This window comes from Leptodactylus fuscus, chromosome 1 (assembly GCF_031893055.1).
Source record: "Leptodactylus fuscus isolate aLepFus1 chromosome 1, aLepFus1.hap2, whole genome shotgun sequence".
Classification (NCBI taxonomy): domain Eukaryota; kingdom Metazoa; phylum Chordata; class Amphibia; order Anura; family Leptodactylidae; genus Leptodactylus; species Leptodactylus fuscus.
Genome location: NC_134265.1, coordinates 126,531,210 through 126,547,877, shown reverse-complemented (window position 1 = coordinate 126,547,877; position 16,668 = coordinate 126,531,210). Strand labels below are relative to the sequence as shown.

At 40.9% G+C, this 16,668-nt stretch overlaps 1 protein-coding gene across 1 annotated transcript in view; it reads right to left on the bottom strand.

The window, feature by feature from the left end:
• Nucleotides 1-736: 736 nt before the first annotated feature.
• Nucleotides 737-16,668, bottom strand: part of SEC14L2 (SEC14 like lipid binding 2) — a 36,892-nt gene continuing 20,960 nt past the window's right edge. Inside the window, exons 8-12 of the mRNA XM_075276659.1 lie at nt 9,670-9,753; nt 8,898-9,004; nt 6,991-7,130; nt 4,797-4,966; nt 737-1,400 (exon numbers count right to left, since the gene is read on the bottom strand). Of these exons, the coding sequence (XP_075132760.1) occupies nt 1,258-1,400; nt 4,797-4,966; nt 6,991-7,130; nt 8,898-9,004; nt 9,670-9,753 (644 nt within the window). The 3' untranslated portion in view covers nt 737-1,257. The remainder of the gene's footprint in view (nt 1,401-4,796; nt 4,967-6,990; nt 7,131-8,897; nt 9,005-9,669; nt 9,754-16,668) is intronic.

Sequence of the window (16,668 nt, the reverse complement as noted above, 5' to 3'; positions counted from 1 at the left end):
ATAGCAATCTTTCACTTCCGTGCCCTGCTGTATAACATATGACATTGTTGTATCCAGGATACCACACTTATTATCTTATGTAGATATAAACTGCTGTTTGGGTACACAGCAGGGCGCAGAAAAGAAGCAGATTTAGATAGTTTGGTTTTGTAGAGCCCCTGAGATGCCAGTTAATGGGAATCCCTTGACAAGTGACCCTTAAGATATATATTCAGGGATTCAGTGAGCATTTTTACCTTCCTATTTATTTTCCAGAAATGAAACGGCAACTGATGAAACTTGAAAAGGGCAATTAACCTATTTAACAGTATTTGGAGTGTGTGTCTCTATCACAAGCTGGGCCCAACGTATCGGGCACTGAAATGATTTGTGTCTGGAAAAATTGCTATGTTAATTTTGCGCTGTGCATTCATTTATGGAAACAAAATTAAATTACCTCGTGATTCAGCCTGAAGACACTCCCTCCTCCCGACTAGGCCTATTCATTGGGCCTAATCCGGAGAGGAGTGCGCGACTGGATGCTGGTGCAGTGCACTGGCATTCAGTCATGGCTACCCATTTTTTGGTCTGGAACCTGAGGGGGCCTCCGCCTCAAGTTCCAGACCAAAAAACTCCGTGTGAACTTACCCTAAGAGTCAGTATTTTTCTACCAACTCTGATTACACCCAAAACCGACCCTAACTCCACAGCCCTGGGTGTTGCTAGTCAAGAATTAATTGAAGGAAGCTGATCATGGCAATTTCACATGGTCTTTTTATTGATTCATGAGCTTGGTATTGGATACGAATACGGTCAACAGAAGTTGTGCAGAAGTTATTAATGAACCAATACAATATCTGTCACAAAATTATGAAATAAAATCTCATTAAAAATCAATGAATCTTAAAATTAATCCCTGTATATTCTAAGGTATGCAGACTATTTTAGGTCGCCATAAAGGATGCACTCTACCATTTTTAATGGACTGTACTTCAAGTATCTTTATGTCTTTAGAACTCATTTCAAGCCTTATAGTTTTGCTAGTTTTTACTACAGTATATTCTTTCTTATCTACAAGTACAGTAATCTGGCGTTTTTCTCTTTCTATTATATTTGAAATGCAATGAGGCACATTAAAAACTCACATCAGGTTTCATGGTGGGCAAATGTCTTATTGCATTTTCAAAACCTTAGCTGGCGCTTACATACGATGATGTTTCATATGTTTCACAGCTGAAGTTCAGGGTCTTTTAAGGGCCTTACAGTAGGACTACACTTTTATAGGCTGAGACTACTTTCCAACTTTTCCTCTAGTTTCTGGATCTTCTCTTCAGAGCCTCGGTCTGGCAGCAGGACTTCTACAGTGAAACTCAACTTCTTGGCATGTATATAGCTGTATGTATTATCAAAGCGAAGTACATCTGTAGGGAATGAAGATAGATAGGAATAAGAGGTGGTTTTTGATAGTATGTTAAACAGATGTATGGTGGTACTGTGTAGGACATTTATGTGCCACAGATTCAGAGAAACTAGATGAAAAAGTGCATCAATTAACATAAACAATATTCAGTTTTCCCTGAATACACACAGTTCAAAAAAATAAGGGGAACACACATATAACACATCCCAGGTCTGAATGAATGAAATATTCTCGTTGAATTCTTTGTTCTGTACAAAGTTGAATGTGATGACAACAAAATCACACACAAATCATCAACGGAAATCAAATTTATTAACCAATGGAGACCTGGAGTTGTAGTCATCCCCAAAATTAAAGTAGAAAAACACACTACAGGCTGATCCAACTTTCATGTAATGTCCTTAAAACATATCAAAATGAGGCTCAGTAGTATGTGTGTGGCCTCCACGTGCCTGTATGACCTCTGTACAACACCTGGGCATGCTCCTGATGAGGTTGCGGATGGTCTCCTGAGGCATCTCCTCCCAGACTTGGACTAAAGTATCTGCCAACTCCTGGACAGTCTGTGGTGCAACGTGTTGGTGGTTGGAGCGAGAAATGATGTCCCAGATGTGCTCAATCGGATTCAGGTCTGGGGAATGGGCGGGCCATTCCATAGCTTCAATGCCTTCCTCTTGCAGGAATTGCTGACACACTCCAGCCACATGAAGTCTGGAATTGTCCTGCATTAGGAGGAACCCAGGCCAACCGCACCAGCATATGGTCTTATAAGGGGTCTGAGTATCTCATCTCAGTACCTAATGGCAGTCAGGCTACCTCTGGCAAGCACATGGAGGGTTGTGCGGCGCTCCAAAGAAATGCCACTCCACACCATTACTGACCCACTGCCAAACTGGTCATGCTGAAGGAAGTTGCAGGCAGCAGATCGCTCTCCACGGCATCTCCAGACTCTGTCATGTCTGTCACATGTGCTCAGTGTGAACCTGCTTTCAGCCGTGAAGAGTACAGGGTGCCAGTGGCGCAGTTGCCAATCCTAGTGTTCTGTGACAAATGCCAAGTGTCCTGCATGGTGTTGGGCTGTGAGCACAACCCTCATCTGTAGATGTCAGACCCTTATACCATCCTCATGGAGTTGGTTTCTAACCGTTTGTGCAGACACATGCACATTTGTGGTCTGCTGGAGGTCATTTTGCAGGACTCTGCCAGTGCTCCTCTTGTTCCTCCTTGCACAAAGGTGGAGGTAGCGGTCCTCTTGCTGGGTTGTTGTCCTCCTACGGCCCCCTCTACATCTCCTGATGCACTGGCCTGTCTCCTGGTAGCATCTCCAGCGAGTTACGTTGCATTACAGACTATCCAGGAGTTGGCAGATGCTTTAGTCCAGGTCTGGGAGGGGATCCCTCAGGAGACCATCTGCAATCTCATCAGGCGCATGCCCAGGCGTTGTACGGAGATCATACAGGCATGTGGAGGCTACACACACTACTCAGCCTCATTATGACATGTTTTAAGGACATTATATCAAAGTTGGATCAGCCTGTAGTGTGTTTTTCCACTTTAATTTTGGGGGTGACGCCAAATGCAGGCCTCCATTGGTTAATAAATTTGATTGCCATTGATGATTTTTGTGTGATTTTGTTGTCATCACTTTCAACTTTGTACAGAACAAAGTATTCAAGGATGTGTTATTTCAGTGTTCCCTTTATTTTCTTGAGCACTATATGAATTCAGCGCACTGTCGGCTTTCCTGATCTGTGCCCCGGGTACAGAGCTATCAGTGCCGGTACCGTAGCTCTTCACAGTCAGAAGGACGTTCCTGACAGTCTGTCAGGAATGTCCTTCTCCACAGCAGCGCCTATCGCGCTGTACAGTGTGAGCGGGGAGGAACGCCTCCTCCCTCCTGATAATACTCGTCTATAAACGAACACTGTGAGGAGAGGGAGGGGGCGTTCCTCCCCGCTAACACTGTACAGCGCTATAGGCGCTGCTGTGGAGAAGGACGTTCCTGACTGATTGTCAGGAACGCCCTTCTGACTGTAAAGCGCTACGGTACCGGGACCGAAAGCTCTTTACCCGGGGCACAGATTGGGAAAGTCAACAGTGTGCTGAATTCACCGCACTGTCGGCTTTCCAGCAGTATATAGAACTGCCTGTGCCCAAATCCATGAAAGGTCCTATTTAACACTATAGTTGTGAGGGAAGATGAACAGCTGCTAGACACATCTTACACCTATACCAGAATAACACAATAAAATTTCCTTCTACATTTGGACATTTGATCCTGGGCAATGATCTGGCAGCCTTTACATATATAATATGTTGCTGAATTTAGTTATCAAATATCTTATTTTAAATGACACCTTTATTCTACATCTGTGATTTTCAACAGGGGTGTCATGGAAATCCACCAGGGGCTACGGCACTCTTATTGGGTAGATGACCACATACCTTCATGTAATATTATCTGCATCTATAAGACGCTTTTTGTCTTTTGGTAGGAATATTAGGGTTTTTTTGCCAACCACAAAAGCCTGGTAAGCACTGGATTGTATGATACGCTGTATGCATATAAAAACAGTAGGAGGCAGTATAGCACAGGAAACAGGCTAATGATATAGCTTGAATTCCTTTAAAGCAGCCTCTCTCTTCTTTCGTCTATCTGTTTATAACACGGTGTGGTCATGTTGCAGGCTTTGGTGTCATTTTAGATAAAACTTCATGATTATGATCAGTTTACTATACCCTCATGCAGGGAAGCTGAATTATCCAGCATAAATTAATATTCTAGATATTATTTCTAGTACCATTTACCTCTGTAACCATTTACCTTGGTTTTGTCAACACTTTCAAAAACAATGAACAACTTTAGGTACCAAATAAAAAAGCTTTCATGCATGTACAGCTGGTCAGCATGGAAGGCCATCAATCTACTGTGTAAAGGGCAGCTGAACAGAAGGAACAAGCATGCTGAATTTTAATATACTCAATCCTTTCTTTTCCGTGAGAAATAAGTCGCTGGTGTCTGGCAGCAGTTTGTTCTACTCTATCCAAAGCTTAGTTAATGTGCAAGGAGGGAATGATGGTTGTCAGACGCACAATTGTTTGGCTATTTCTCTCAAGTCCACCATAAATGTACAGCGTGCGGTTTTTCAATAAGGACTTAAATAGCTCCGTAGATACAAGGGATCAAGTATACTAAAATCCAATATGATTGAGCTTTCTACCTACTGACATTTGCTGTTGGGGAAGATTTAGGTGACCGACATACACATTAGATGCCATGACATGACTCAAATCAGGACAAGAAAGGGTTCTACATTTTTGCTTCCCTTTTTCTAAACATTAATTGGATCTTTCTGAGAACACCTCATGAAATTAATTTCTCATTTTTTGGACTTACATGTGCCAGGCTCAGCGCATGTCAAGGATCCATCTTCTGGTACCATGTGGGAATTGTATCTTTCACTTGGCAGCACCTCAGTCATATCCCCAGCTTTTTGTCGCTCTCCTGCCTTTGTTTTCCTATAAACTCCAAATCCAATGTCACCACCATCTGACTGGAACTGCCACCTAAATAAATGAAAAATGGACCTTTTGTGATCTGTTTTGCAATGATGAGACTGCCAATATAGGGATATGAGCCTAGGGAATTATTTCTAAGGAATACTGAGCACTGTCATACGCTGTAGCAAATATAGTGACATCCTAAGTTCTCTGTTGGTGTTCTCCTACCCAACCAATACAAGAAATGTGGTATTAAATCCTATTAATATTATAAAGGTGAAAGTTTGTGAGTTTGGATGTTTGTGTGTTTGGATGTTCGGATGTTTGTTACTCAATCACGCAAAACCCGCTCGACCGATTTGGCTGAAATTTTCCACAAACATAGTTACTACACTCAATTGCGCAATATGCTACTTTTCGTCACAATAGTGCACATACGTTTTTCCCAGGACCCCCACAAAACCCAAACTCACATCACTATCTCTGCAATCTCACACACTTTGGACCATAGCAAGCCACAAAATTCATATTACCCTCTACAGCAGAGGTCAGCAACCCCTGGCACACGTGCCAAGAGTGGCACTCCTGCCATATTTCACTGGCACACCAGCAGCACAGGACCTGCAAGAGTTAAATGAAGTCAGAGTCTCTTCAGTGGGCTGCTAGAGCTGAGGCATAAGGACACTCCCCTTCAGAGGGGTGCAGGAAACCCAGGGGGTGGAGCTTAATCGCTCAGGTCTGTGCCTGCTATAGTGATTGCTCCTGCCGTCTACATCCTGCTAACATTCCCCGAGGAGGAGAGGAAGCTGCTAGCAAAGTGAAACTGCATAACACACAGGTACATAGGATTACTGTTCTCATTAATGTCCGGCATTTGGGGTTATTAGTTTAGTCTTAGTAACTCCATGTGCCTCACATTAATAGGAATAAACCCCATCATGTCCCTCATATTAACCCCTGTGTGCCTCACATTAATAGGAATAAACCCCATCATGTCCCTCATATTAACTCCTGTGTGCCTCACATTAATAGGAATAAACCCCATCATGTCCCTCATATTAACCCCTGTGTGCCTCACATTTATAGCAATAAACCCCATCATGTCCCTCATATTAACCCCTGTGTGACTCATATAAAGATTACTAATATGTGAGACATATGGAGGTAATAATAAAAGACCTCAATAATGAAGATACTTAATTATTACCTCCAAGTCTCTCACATATCAGTAACTCTTATAAAAGGGTTAATGTGAGGGACATGATGGGGTTAATTGCTATTAATAAGAGACGCATGGAGTTACTAAACGGTCATGCACAGGGACAGACTTTATGTTGCTTGCTCAAGAGTATCCTGTGCCCAAAATGTACATGTACTGGCGGAAAATAACAAATCATACAATGTCGTATATCGAAGTATATTCACTTGAAATACCTCTGTCCCAAAGACACTATGTACAGTTTATAACAACACCGTATAGCAGCTGAAATACAAATTACATTCAACACAAAAGTCTCACGTATTCTCTGAATTACAGCAACAACAAGATACAAAGTTACATTTCATATCCCATACCTTATACACAGTACAAAAACCTTACCCGCGCCTGTATTTACCCACTTCCACAATCACGGCAGACGAAGTCGCGGGTACCAGCTAGTCAGATTATATGACTGTCAGAAATTTAGTGGTGTCACTCACTCACCAGACATGAAGCCAGATCCAGGTAAGGTTAAAAGGCTTCTTATTGAATAATTACACTATAATAAAGTTGTTATCCCAATGCCAGTGAAGTGGAGAAGCAAAGTGATTGATGTGGGTGCAGGGTTTTTGGAGATCCAACTTCACTGCCCAAAACACTCCACAAAGAACAGACAATGAAGCTGCACTCCTTCATTTCAATGAAATGGTGTTTATTCATCCACAGAATGTCTCTATGGTAAAATCTTGCTTCTTAAACATTGGGTAAATAAACGCCATGTCAGTGAATTGCAAGAGTAATTGAACTCTCTGTATGGGTAAAAGGAAAGACCTTACAACCATCCTGCCTGTCTAGATCAAGCCTCAGAATCGGTGACCTAACTGTTTACCTGAGTACACAGCCTGGGAACAGAATCTCATATTCCATCTGATGACTAGAGCCTCTGTTGATATTTGCAATTTGCTCGTAATTTTGTTGCACTTGGTCCCGCAAATAGTATGATTTAGGGATGTCCCCACCATAATTTATCTGCAAAATAAAAAGCGGAATCATGTAATAGAAACATAAATCATAGGTTATGCCTGACTGAACTGTCTTTCCTGGATTGCTATGAAAGAAAACTAGTTGATATAATATTTCTTATTTAAGAAGTAGATTTCCTTCTTCATTTATCAAGCTAAGTTACATATTAGTCTATGGAGAAGTAGGCTGAGGAAAAGCACATACAGATTGCTACTGCTGCTATTCTGTGAATGAGGGTGAGCTCTTGTAATACTGCTATGCTAGAGATAAGAGGCTACCAGTGCACAGAATGAGACACTAAATAAATTAAGAGCCTTCTCATCCCCCTTCTCTCTCCATAGAGTTCTATGTATGAGGTGGGTATGAATACAGATTTGGAACAAGATTTCAGGGTGAAAAGAAGAGAAAATTCTGATAGGACTTCTAGACAACTAAAGTGTGTGCGGGGAGTCCTGCTTACCCAAGCCACACACAGTAATTGACAGTCTTATTTGTACACACACTTTAATACAGAATGCTGTCAAAGGCTGTTATAAGGGAATTACTAGAAGAACAATTCCCCACTAGCTGCATATCAGGCATTTTTTGTTTTTTATTTCCATAATTGTATTCTTTTTGTTTTTTTCTACAGAGCTATATGAGGGCATATTTTTGCAGGACAGATTGTGCTTAATGGTACCATTTCATTTTCTAAACTTGGAAGCTGCAAAGACATTCAAATATGGAAATATTTGGAAAGAAAAACCCCTGCATTTGCGACACTTTGTAATGGGTTTTATTTTTACAGCGTTCACTGTGCAGTCAAAATGACAAAGTACTTATATTCTTACTATTACGGAGATATTAAACTTATATAGGTGTTATTATTGTTTTCTTTTAACACCTTCACAAGAATCCAATACTTGGGGAAAAAAAACTAAATTATTGAAATCCCTGTATTCTGACACCCATAACTTTTTTTATATTTTTGTTTACAGAGCAATGTAAGGCGCCTTTTCTTGTGGAGCAGGTTGGCCTTTTTAATTTTTTTTTCCTGCTAAAGCATTCACCATGTGGGAAAAATGTTTTTATGTATTTAGACAATTTCAGGAACATTTATTTTTATTTCTGCCCTAGGGAAAGAGGGGAGATTTGAACTTATTTTTATATTCATATAAATATTTAATAATTATATATATATTTTTTCTTTAAATACTTTTTCCTTTGGAAATCCTCAATAGGTACTTTGACAGCCCTAAGAGCTTTCATAAAGCTACTGCCAGTCATGGAGGTAGGATGGCTCCCATGATCTACCACACAGGAGCCATCCTAAAACTCAAAAGTAAAAGGGATGCAGCACCAGAGGGGGGAAAAGTTGGCAATCAGGGGTTAATATCAAGTGTTAATACCAGCAATAAGAGGAGACCCAGTGGTTATAGTGCCTGCTATATCTAAGGTGCTGATATCTGCTACATGGGACCATATTGAGCTAAGTATTGGCTGAACTTTATACATAACCTTGGCCTTGAGTGACGTTTTACTATAACATCGAAGTAGAATTTATTTACTCATTTTTATATTAGTGCTTTAATAAAAACTGCATTTATAAATGATAATAATAACTAAGATGTGGTTTAAGGGCATGACACGTCTCTTTGAATATCTGCATTCCCCAAGACATTACAATTGAGTCATGAATAAATTGATAACTGGGTGTTATCTCCATCAAGAGATATCTGAAAATGTTCTAGTTTGAGGTTTTATATTTTCCGTTCTATTATGTAGTCTCAGTACCTTGGATTTACATTTTGGATCACCATCTGGGTCTGTTAAGGTTCCTCCATAGTATTTGGGAAGTTCCTCTGCAGGAATGTATTTCTGAAGAACTTCTTTCCAGTTGTCTAGAGAATACAAACTGTATTAGTACTCAATCTACTAGAACAACCAAAAGCTGACATATCAGTAGCGATAAAGGATTAAGATAATTAATAAAACACTTCTAAAAAATGATTTTTTAAAGGAAATGTTGCCTCTACAGATCAAGATGGAACTATGGACATGAATATTCATCACCAGCAATTTTATCAATTTACGCTAATATAACATGTGTATGAAATGCAGCAACAACAGGGTCTTGTTATCCCAGATTTGTGGTCCTCTTTACACTTGTTTGCCCAGAAAGGGGTACAGGTGGAGTGATATCTATGTATTATAGCTGCCTACTGGAGCCAACCCCTTTGTTATGTATAATAAATGGGCACAATGGGACTTGATAAATTTCCCCTCAATATGTCTGTGATGATCATTGTTCAATGGTTGTCCCTCCTTCTTACAGCACCAAATTCACTACTGGGATTAAACAGCTTTAAATAAATAGTCAATAACAGCCACTCTTCCAGAACAGATGGTACAGCTGCTGAGCATGGTAACTTATGTATACGAGTATGTGATAATTCCCTTACCTACATGTACATAATGCTGCCATAATGTAAGGGGTAAAGACTTGTTGATTGTTTGGGGTCTCCAAAATAAATAAAAAAAAAAAAAAATTACCCTGGATACCTACCTCCTACCACAACAATCTTCCTCCTTGTATCTTCACTCAAGAAATGTTTAACAAGATTATATGCCACTGGGAAAAGTTTTGGAGCTGCAATGGATGAATATAAAAGTTGCTTAGAATAATCTTTATCAGTATCTGGTTTTAGTTATACATTACATAATGAATTTGGTGAGCAAATATGTACAGTTTCTATAGTAACAATAATCCAATATTATACTATTGATTTTTTTCAAGGCAAAACAGCAAGGGTCATAAATACCAATTCTGTAAAATAACATCACTAATATAATCTTCAGAACTACTAAAGAATATAATTCCACCATTACAGCCTATTGCATAAGTAATATACACTATGTGATCAAAAGTATCCAGACACCCCCAAAAACATACGTCTTCATATTGGGTGCATTGTGCTGCCATCTACTGCCAGGTACTCCATATCAGCGACCTCAGTAGACATTAGACATTGTGAGAGAGCAGAATGGGGCGCTCCGCGGAACTCACGGACTTCGAACGTGGTCAGGTGATTGGGTGCCACACATCACGCAGGTCAATGCCAAACGACGCCTCGCTTGGTGTAAGGAGCGTAAACATTGGACGATTGAACAGTGGAAAAACGTGTGGAGTGACGAATCACGGTACGCAATGTGGCGATCCGATGGCAGGGTGTGGGTATGGTGAATGCCCGGTGAACGTCATCTGCCAGTGTGTGTAGTGCCAACAGTAAAATTCGGAGGCGGTGGTGTTATGGTGTGGTCGTGTTTTTCATGGAGGGGGCTTGCACCCCTGTTGTTTCACAGCACAGGCCTACATTGATGTTTTCAACACCTTCTTTCTTCCCACTGTTGAAGAGCAATTCGGAGATGGTGATTGCATCTTTCAACACGATCGAGCACCTGTTCATACTGCACGGCCTGTGGTGGAGTGGTTACACGACAATAACATCTCTGTAATGGACTGGCCTGCACAGAGTCCTGACTTGAATCCTACAGAACACCTTTGGGATGCTTTGGAACGCCGACTTCGTGCCAGGCCTCACCGACCTACATCGATACCTCTCCTCAGTGCAGCACTCCGTGAAGAATGGGCTGCCATTCCACAAGAAACCTTCCAGTGCCTGATTGAACGTATGCCTGCGAGAGTGGAAGCTGTCATCAAGGCTAAGGGTGGGTCAACACCATATTGAATTCCAGCATTACCGATGGAGGGCGCCACGAACTTGTAAGTCATTTTCAGCCAGGTGTCCGGATACTTTTGATCACATAGTGTATATACAGCGGGTGTAATAAGTATTAAACATATCATCAACATAAACATAATTCTAAGGGTATGTTCACATGGAGGAATCTGCCACAGATTTGGGAGTGATTCTCATTGGAATCTGTTCCCATTATTTTCAGTGGGAGGCAAAGATGCAGCAGGATGGGGGGGGGGGGAATCAGCGTCTTGCTTAATTTTGCCCCGGATACTGCAGCTGATTCACCCACAGGTTCCATGGCTTGGCAGTCCCAAACGATTAGGCTCATTCATCATTCAGCAGAGGAAAGCTGCATCGGAAAAAACTTCTGAAGGTTCCAGTGATTGGGGCCATAATTCATAAACAAGCCACAACCAGGTGCTCCCCACAAAATTTCAGACAGAGAGGTGAAAAGAATTATCAGAAGAGTTGTCCTAAAGCCAAGGACCACCTGTGGTGATCTAAAGAAAGACCTGGAATCAACAGGTACAATTGTTTCAAAGACTACAATAAGTAATACAGTCAAATGCCATGACTGTATGCAAGCTCTCCACGCAAGACTCCATTGCAAACAAAAAGTAGTCTCAACAACATTTAGAAAGGCCTGTGAAATACTAGTAGAATATAGTCTGGTCAGATGAGACCAAAATTGAACTCTTTGGGTGCCATAATATACTCAATGTTTGGTGGCCAAAAGGCACTGCATATAACCCCTAAAACACCATACTAACAGTGAAGTTTGCAGGTGGCAACATTCATGGTGTGAGGCTGTTTTTCAGCATATTGCAAAGGCAAACTTCATATAATTGATGGAAGGATTAATGGACGAATGTACCGAGACATTCTTGATAAAAATTTGACAAATACAAGGATGATTAACATGAAATGAGGGTGGACATTTCAGAAAGACAGTCATGCCAAACACAGCTACCCTGTTTCCCCGAAAATAAGACAGTTTCTTATAATTAATTATCAAACGAAATATATGACCTTTCTTATTTTCGGGGGATGTCTTATGTAGCGGCTGGAGCGGGGAACAATCGGCAGTCATGCTGATGCTTCCTTAGCGGAGCACCGGCATGACTGCTGGTTGTATGTGATCCAGAAGGTGAAGGGGGGGGGGTGTCTTATTTTCGGGGAAACAGGGTAAGTAAACTTTTTCAATTGGTTTCAGAGAAAGAAAGAAAAGCTGCTAGAATGGCCCAGACCTTACCTGAATCCAACAGAAAAAAAGTATGGAAGGAACTAAAGCTCAGATTTTCTAGAAGAAGCCCACAGAACCTTTAACCGGTTAAGGACCAGGCCCAAAAGTATGTTAAAGACCAGGCCTCTTTTTTCAAAACTGACATGTGTCACTTTAAATGGCAATAACTTTGAGACGCTTTAACTTACACAAATGAATTTGAGATTGTTTTCTTGTAACACATTATACTTCATGTTAGTGGTAAACACTAATCAATATTTTTGCATTTATTTATAAAAAAACTAGGAAATTTGATGGAAATTTGAAAAAAATTGCAATTTTCAAAATGTGAAATTATCTGCTTTTCAGGCAGATAGTCATACCATCCAAATACATGAATAAATATTATCTCCCATATCTCTGCTTTATATTGGCATCATATTTTGATTGTCTTTTAATTTATTTTGGACGTCACAAGGCTTACAAGTGTAACAGCAATTTTCCAGATTTACAAGAAAATTCTCCAAACCAATTTTTTAGGGACCACTTCAGTTCTGAAAGTAATTATAAAGGCCTGTATAATAGAAACCCCCATAAATTACCCCATTTTCAAAACTGCACCCCTCAAATTATTCAAAACAGCATTTGGGATGTTTGTTAACCCTTTAAGCATTTCATAAGAATAAAAATAATATGGCAGTGAAATTTAGACATTTCATTTTTTTTCACTAATACATTCATTTAGACCCAAAATTAACACATTCACAAAGGGTTGAAGGAGAAAATGCATCTGACAGTTTATTGTGCAATTTCTCCCGTGCACAGAAATACCCCACATGTGGGTGTAAACTGATTTTTGGGCACACGGCAGTGCATGGAAGGGAAGGAGCGACACTGGGTGTTTGAACAGCAGATTTTGCTGGAATAATTTTCAGCGCCATGCCTTATTTGCAGAGACCCTAGAGTACCAAAACAATGGAAACCCCCCAAAAGTGACCCCATTTTAGAATCCACACCCCTCACAGAATTCATCAAGGGGTATAGTCAGCATTTAGACCCTACAGTTGTTTCACAGATTTTACTAACATTGGGATGTGTAAATGAAAAATTACTAAAATGTCACTTTATCTCCAAAGTTTTCATTTTCACAAGGGGTTAAAGGAGTAAAAGCCCCCCACAGTTTGTTAAACAATTTCTCCTGAACACGGCAATACCCCATATGTGGCTATAATCTGCTGTATGGGAACATGGCGGGGCTCAGAATGGAAGGAGCGCTATTTGGCTTTTGGATGGCAGATTTTGCTGGAATAATTTTAGGTGCCATGTCGCATTAGCAGAGCCCCTAGAGTACCAATACAGTGGAAACCCCCTAAAAGTGACCCCATTTGGGAAACTATACCCCCCACAGAACATATTAAAGGGTAGAGTGAGCATTTTGACCCTACAGCTGTTTCACAGATTTTATTAACATTGGGCCATGAAAATGAAAAATTACTTTTTTTCCAACAAACTGTCAATTTAGCCCCAAAATTTTAATTTTCACAAGAGGATAAAGGAGAAAAAGCTCCATAAAGTTCGTTACACAAATTCTGCTGAACACAGAAATGCCCCATATGTGGCCATAATCTGCTGTATGGGAACATGGCGGGGCTCAGAATGGAAAGAGGGCTATTTGGCTTTTGGAGGGCAGATTTTGCTGGAATATTTTTCAGGTCCCATGTCGCATTTGCAGAGCCCCTAAAGTACCAATACAGTGGAAACCCCCTATAAGTGACCCCATTTTGGAAACTACACCCCTCATAGAATTTGTCTAGGGGTAGAGTGAGTATTTTGGCCTCACAGGTGTTTCACAGATTTTATTAACATTGGACGTGAAAATGAAAAATTACTTTTTTTCCCAATAAATCGTCCATTTAGCGCCATAGTTTTAATTTTGCAAATAGTTTAAGAATTAAAAGCCCCCCACAGTTTGTTACACAATTTCTTCTGAACACGGCAATACCCCATATGTGGCCAAAATCTGCTGTATGGGTACATGCTGGGGCTCAGAATGGAAAGAGCGCTATTTGGATTTTGGAGGGCATATATTGCTGGAATAGTTTTGAGGTGCCATGTCGCATTTGCAGAGCCCCTAAAGTATCAATACAATGGAAACCCCTCAAAAGTGACCCCATTTTAGAAACTACACCTGTCAAGGAATGTATCAAGGGGTATTATCATTTTGAGCCTAAAATGCTTCCCAAAAATTAATGTACAAAATGAAAATTGAAATTTTTAAAAATATGCCATTTCGGTGCCCAATACGTTGCACCCACTTTGTGTTGTCAGAGACCTGCACTCCTAAAACTATTAAGTGGGCCATCCCGGGGGTCAAAAAATTATATATGTGGGTGTAAACTGCTGCTTGGGCACACAGCAGGGCTCAGAAGGGAAGGACCACTGTGCGTTTTAGCTTTTGGGATACAGATTTAGAGGGACCCTCTGGGCGCCATGATGTTTTTGCAGAGCCCTGGAGGTTCCAGTAAACTGGAATTCACCAAGAAGTGACCCCATTTTGTAGGGGCAATTTTAGGGTCTCTGCAAATGTGACGTGGTGTCCAAAAACGAAGAATCTAAATCTGCACTCCAAAAGCACATATTGCTCCTTCACATCTGCACCCTGCTGGGTACCCAAATAGCAGTGTATGCCCACATGTATGACACTGGTGTACCCCGGATAACGTACTTAATGCCATATGTGGGTAGAATCGGCTGTTTGGGCACAACCGGGGACAGAAGGGAAGGAGCGCTATTTTGGTTTTTGGAGCACAGTTTGGTTTTTTTTGCCACTTTTGCAAAGCCCCTGAATTGCCAATAAAGTGGAATCCGCAGACATGTCACCCTATTTTGGACACTACCCCACTGATGGGATTTATCAAGTGGTGTAGCGAGAATTTTTAACCCTTGAGTGTTGCATTTATTTAGTTTCCAGAAATGAAATCGCAACTGATAGAGAAGTTAAAAATGAAAATTTTACAGATTTGCCATTTCAGTGTGCAACATGTTGTGCCCGACTTATGTCAGCAGAGACACTCCAAAAACTGTTAAACGGGTATCCCAGGCACAACAGCTTTTAGAGCGTTCATCTCTGATACAAGGTGGGCACAACATATTACGCACTGAAAGGACGTATTCCTGGAAAAATGGTCATTTTCACCTCTCACAATCCACTACAGTTATAGTTATATATATAAAGTTATAGCAACACTTGGGGGTTAAAAATGCTGTCTGTACCCCTGGATAAATCCTTCAGGGGTGTAGTTTCCAAAATAAGGTAATTTATCAGGGGATTCCAAATTACTGGCGTTTCAGCTCTACAAAAGTGTCATGGCATCCAAAAACCAAACCGTCTGTGCTCCAAAAACCAAATGACCCTTCTTCCCTTCTGTGTCCGGCTGTGCCCTAGTATCAGTTTATACCCACATATGACATTATGTCCGTTATCCGGGGGTACACCAGTGTCATACATGTGTCATACATGTGTCATAAACTGCAGTTTGGACGTACAGCAGGGTGCAGAAGGGAAGGAGCGCTATGCGGCTTTTGGAGTACAGATTCAGATGTTTGGTATCTGGACGCCATGTCATGTTTGTAGAGCCTGTAAGGTACCAGAAAAGTGGATTCCATGGGGTACCAGGAGTGACCCCATTTTGAAAACTGCACCCCTCAAAGAATTTATCAGGGGGTGTAGTGAGTATTAGTATCCCGGACGTGACTGCACAGCGGATGGCGAAGAGGGAATGTATAAGCTGTGCGGAGGACATTGCAAACACCAAATTCCCTACTATGTCCCCGTAGCTCCTATGATTGGGGGAGTCACTCTGGGGGTCACTTTAGGGGTCACTTCTGGTGTCTGTTCCCTCATAAGCTGTAAATCTGGGGTGTCCCCTGATATCCGCTCACACAGCTTATATATTCCCTACATGACGCACCCAGTTGTGTTCTAATAATTTGGCGATTTTTGAGGGTTTTTGTCTTCACATTGTGAGATGCTATATTTTCTTTATGTTTCTGGTGACGCGGCCATATAAGGGCTTATTCTTTGCGGGATGAGATGCATTTCGTAATGACACCATTTTTGGGTGTCTACATCTTATTGAATACATTTTATTAACCCTTTTTTGCTGGATTTAAAAAAAAAAAATCAATCCTGGCATTGAGTTTTACTTTTTTAATTTTGCGCCATGCAGCGTACAGTATAAGTAACATGTTCCCTTTATTCTGCGGGTCGGTACGGTTACGGCGATACCTCATTTATAGTATTTTTTTATGTGTTACTAGTTCTGCAGAGGAAAAACACATTTGGGGACATAAATCAATGTTTTTTGCATCGCATCTTCTAAGAGGCGTAACATTTTTATTTTTCGGTTGACAGAGTTGGTTGAGGGCTTATTTTTTGCGGGACAACCTGCGCTTTTTATTGGTACTGTTGTCGGATGCATATGACTTTTTGATCACTTTTTATAGCATATTTTGTATGGTGAGATGGCGAAAAATCATTACTTCCGGCGAGTTTTTTCCGTTTTTTTTTTCCGGCGTTCGC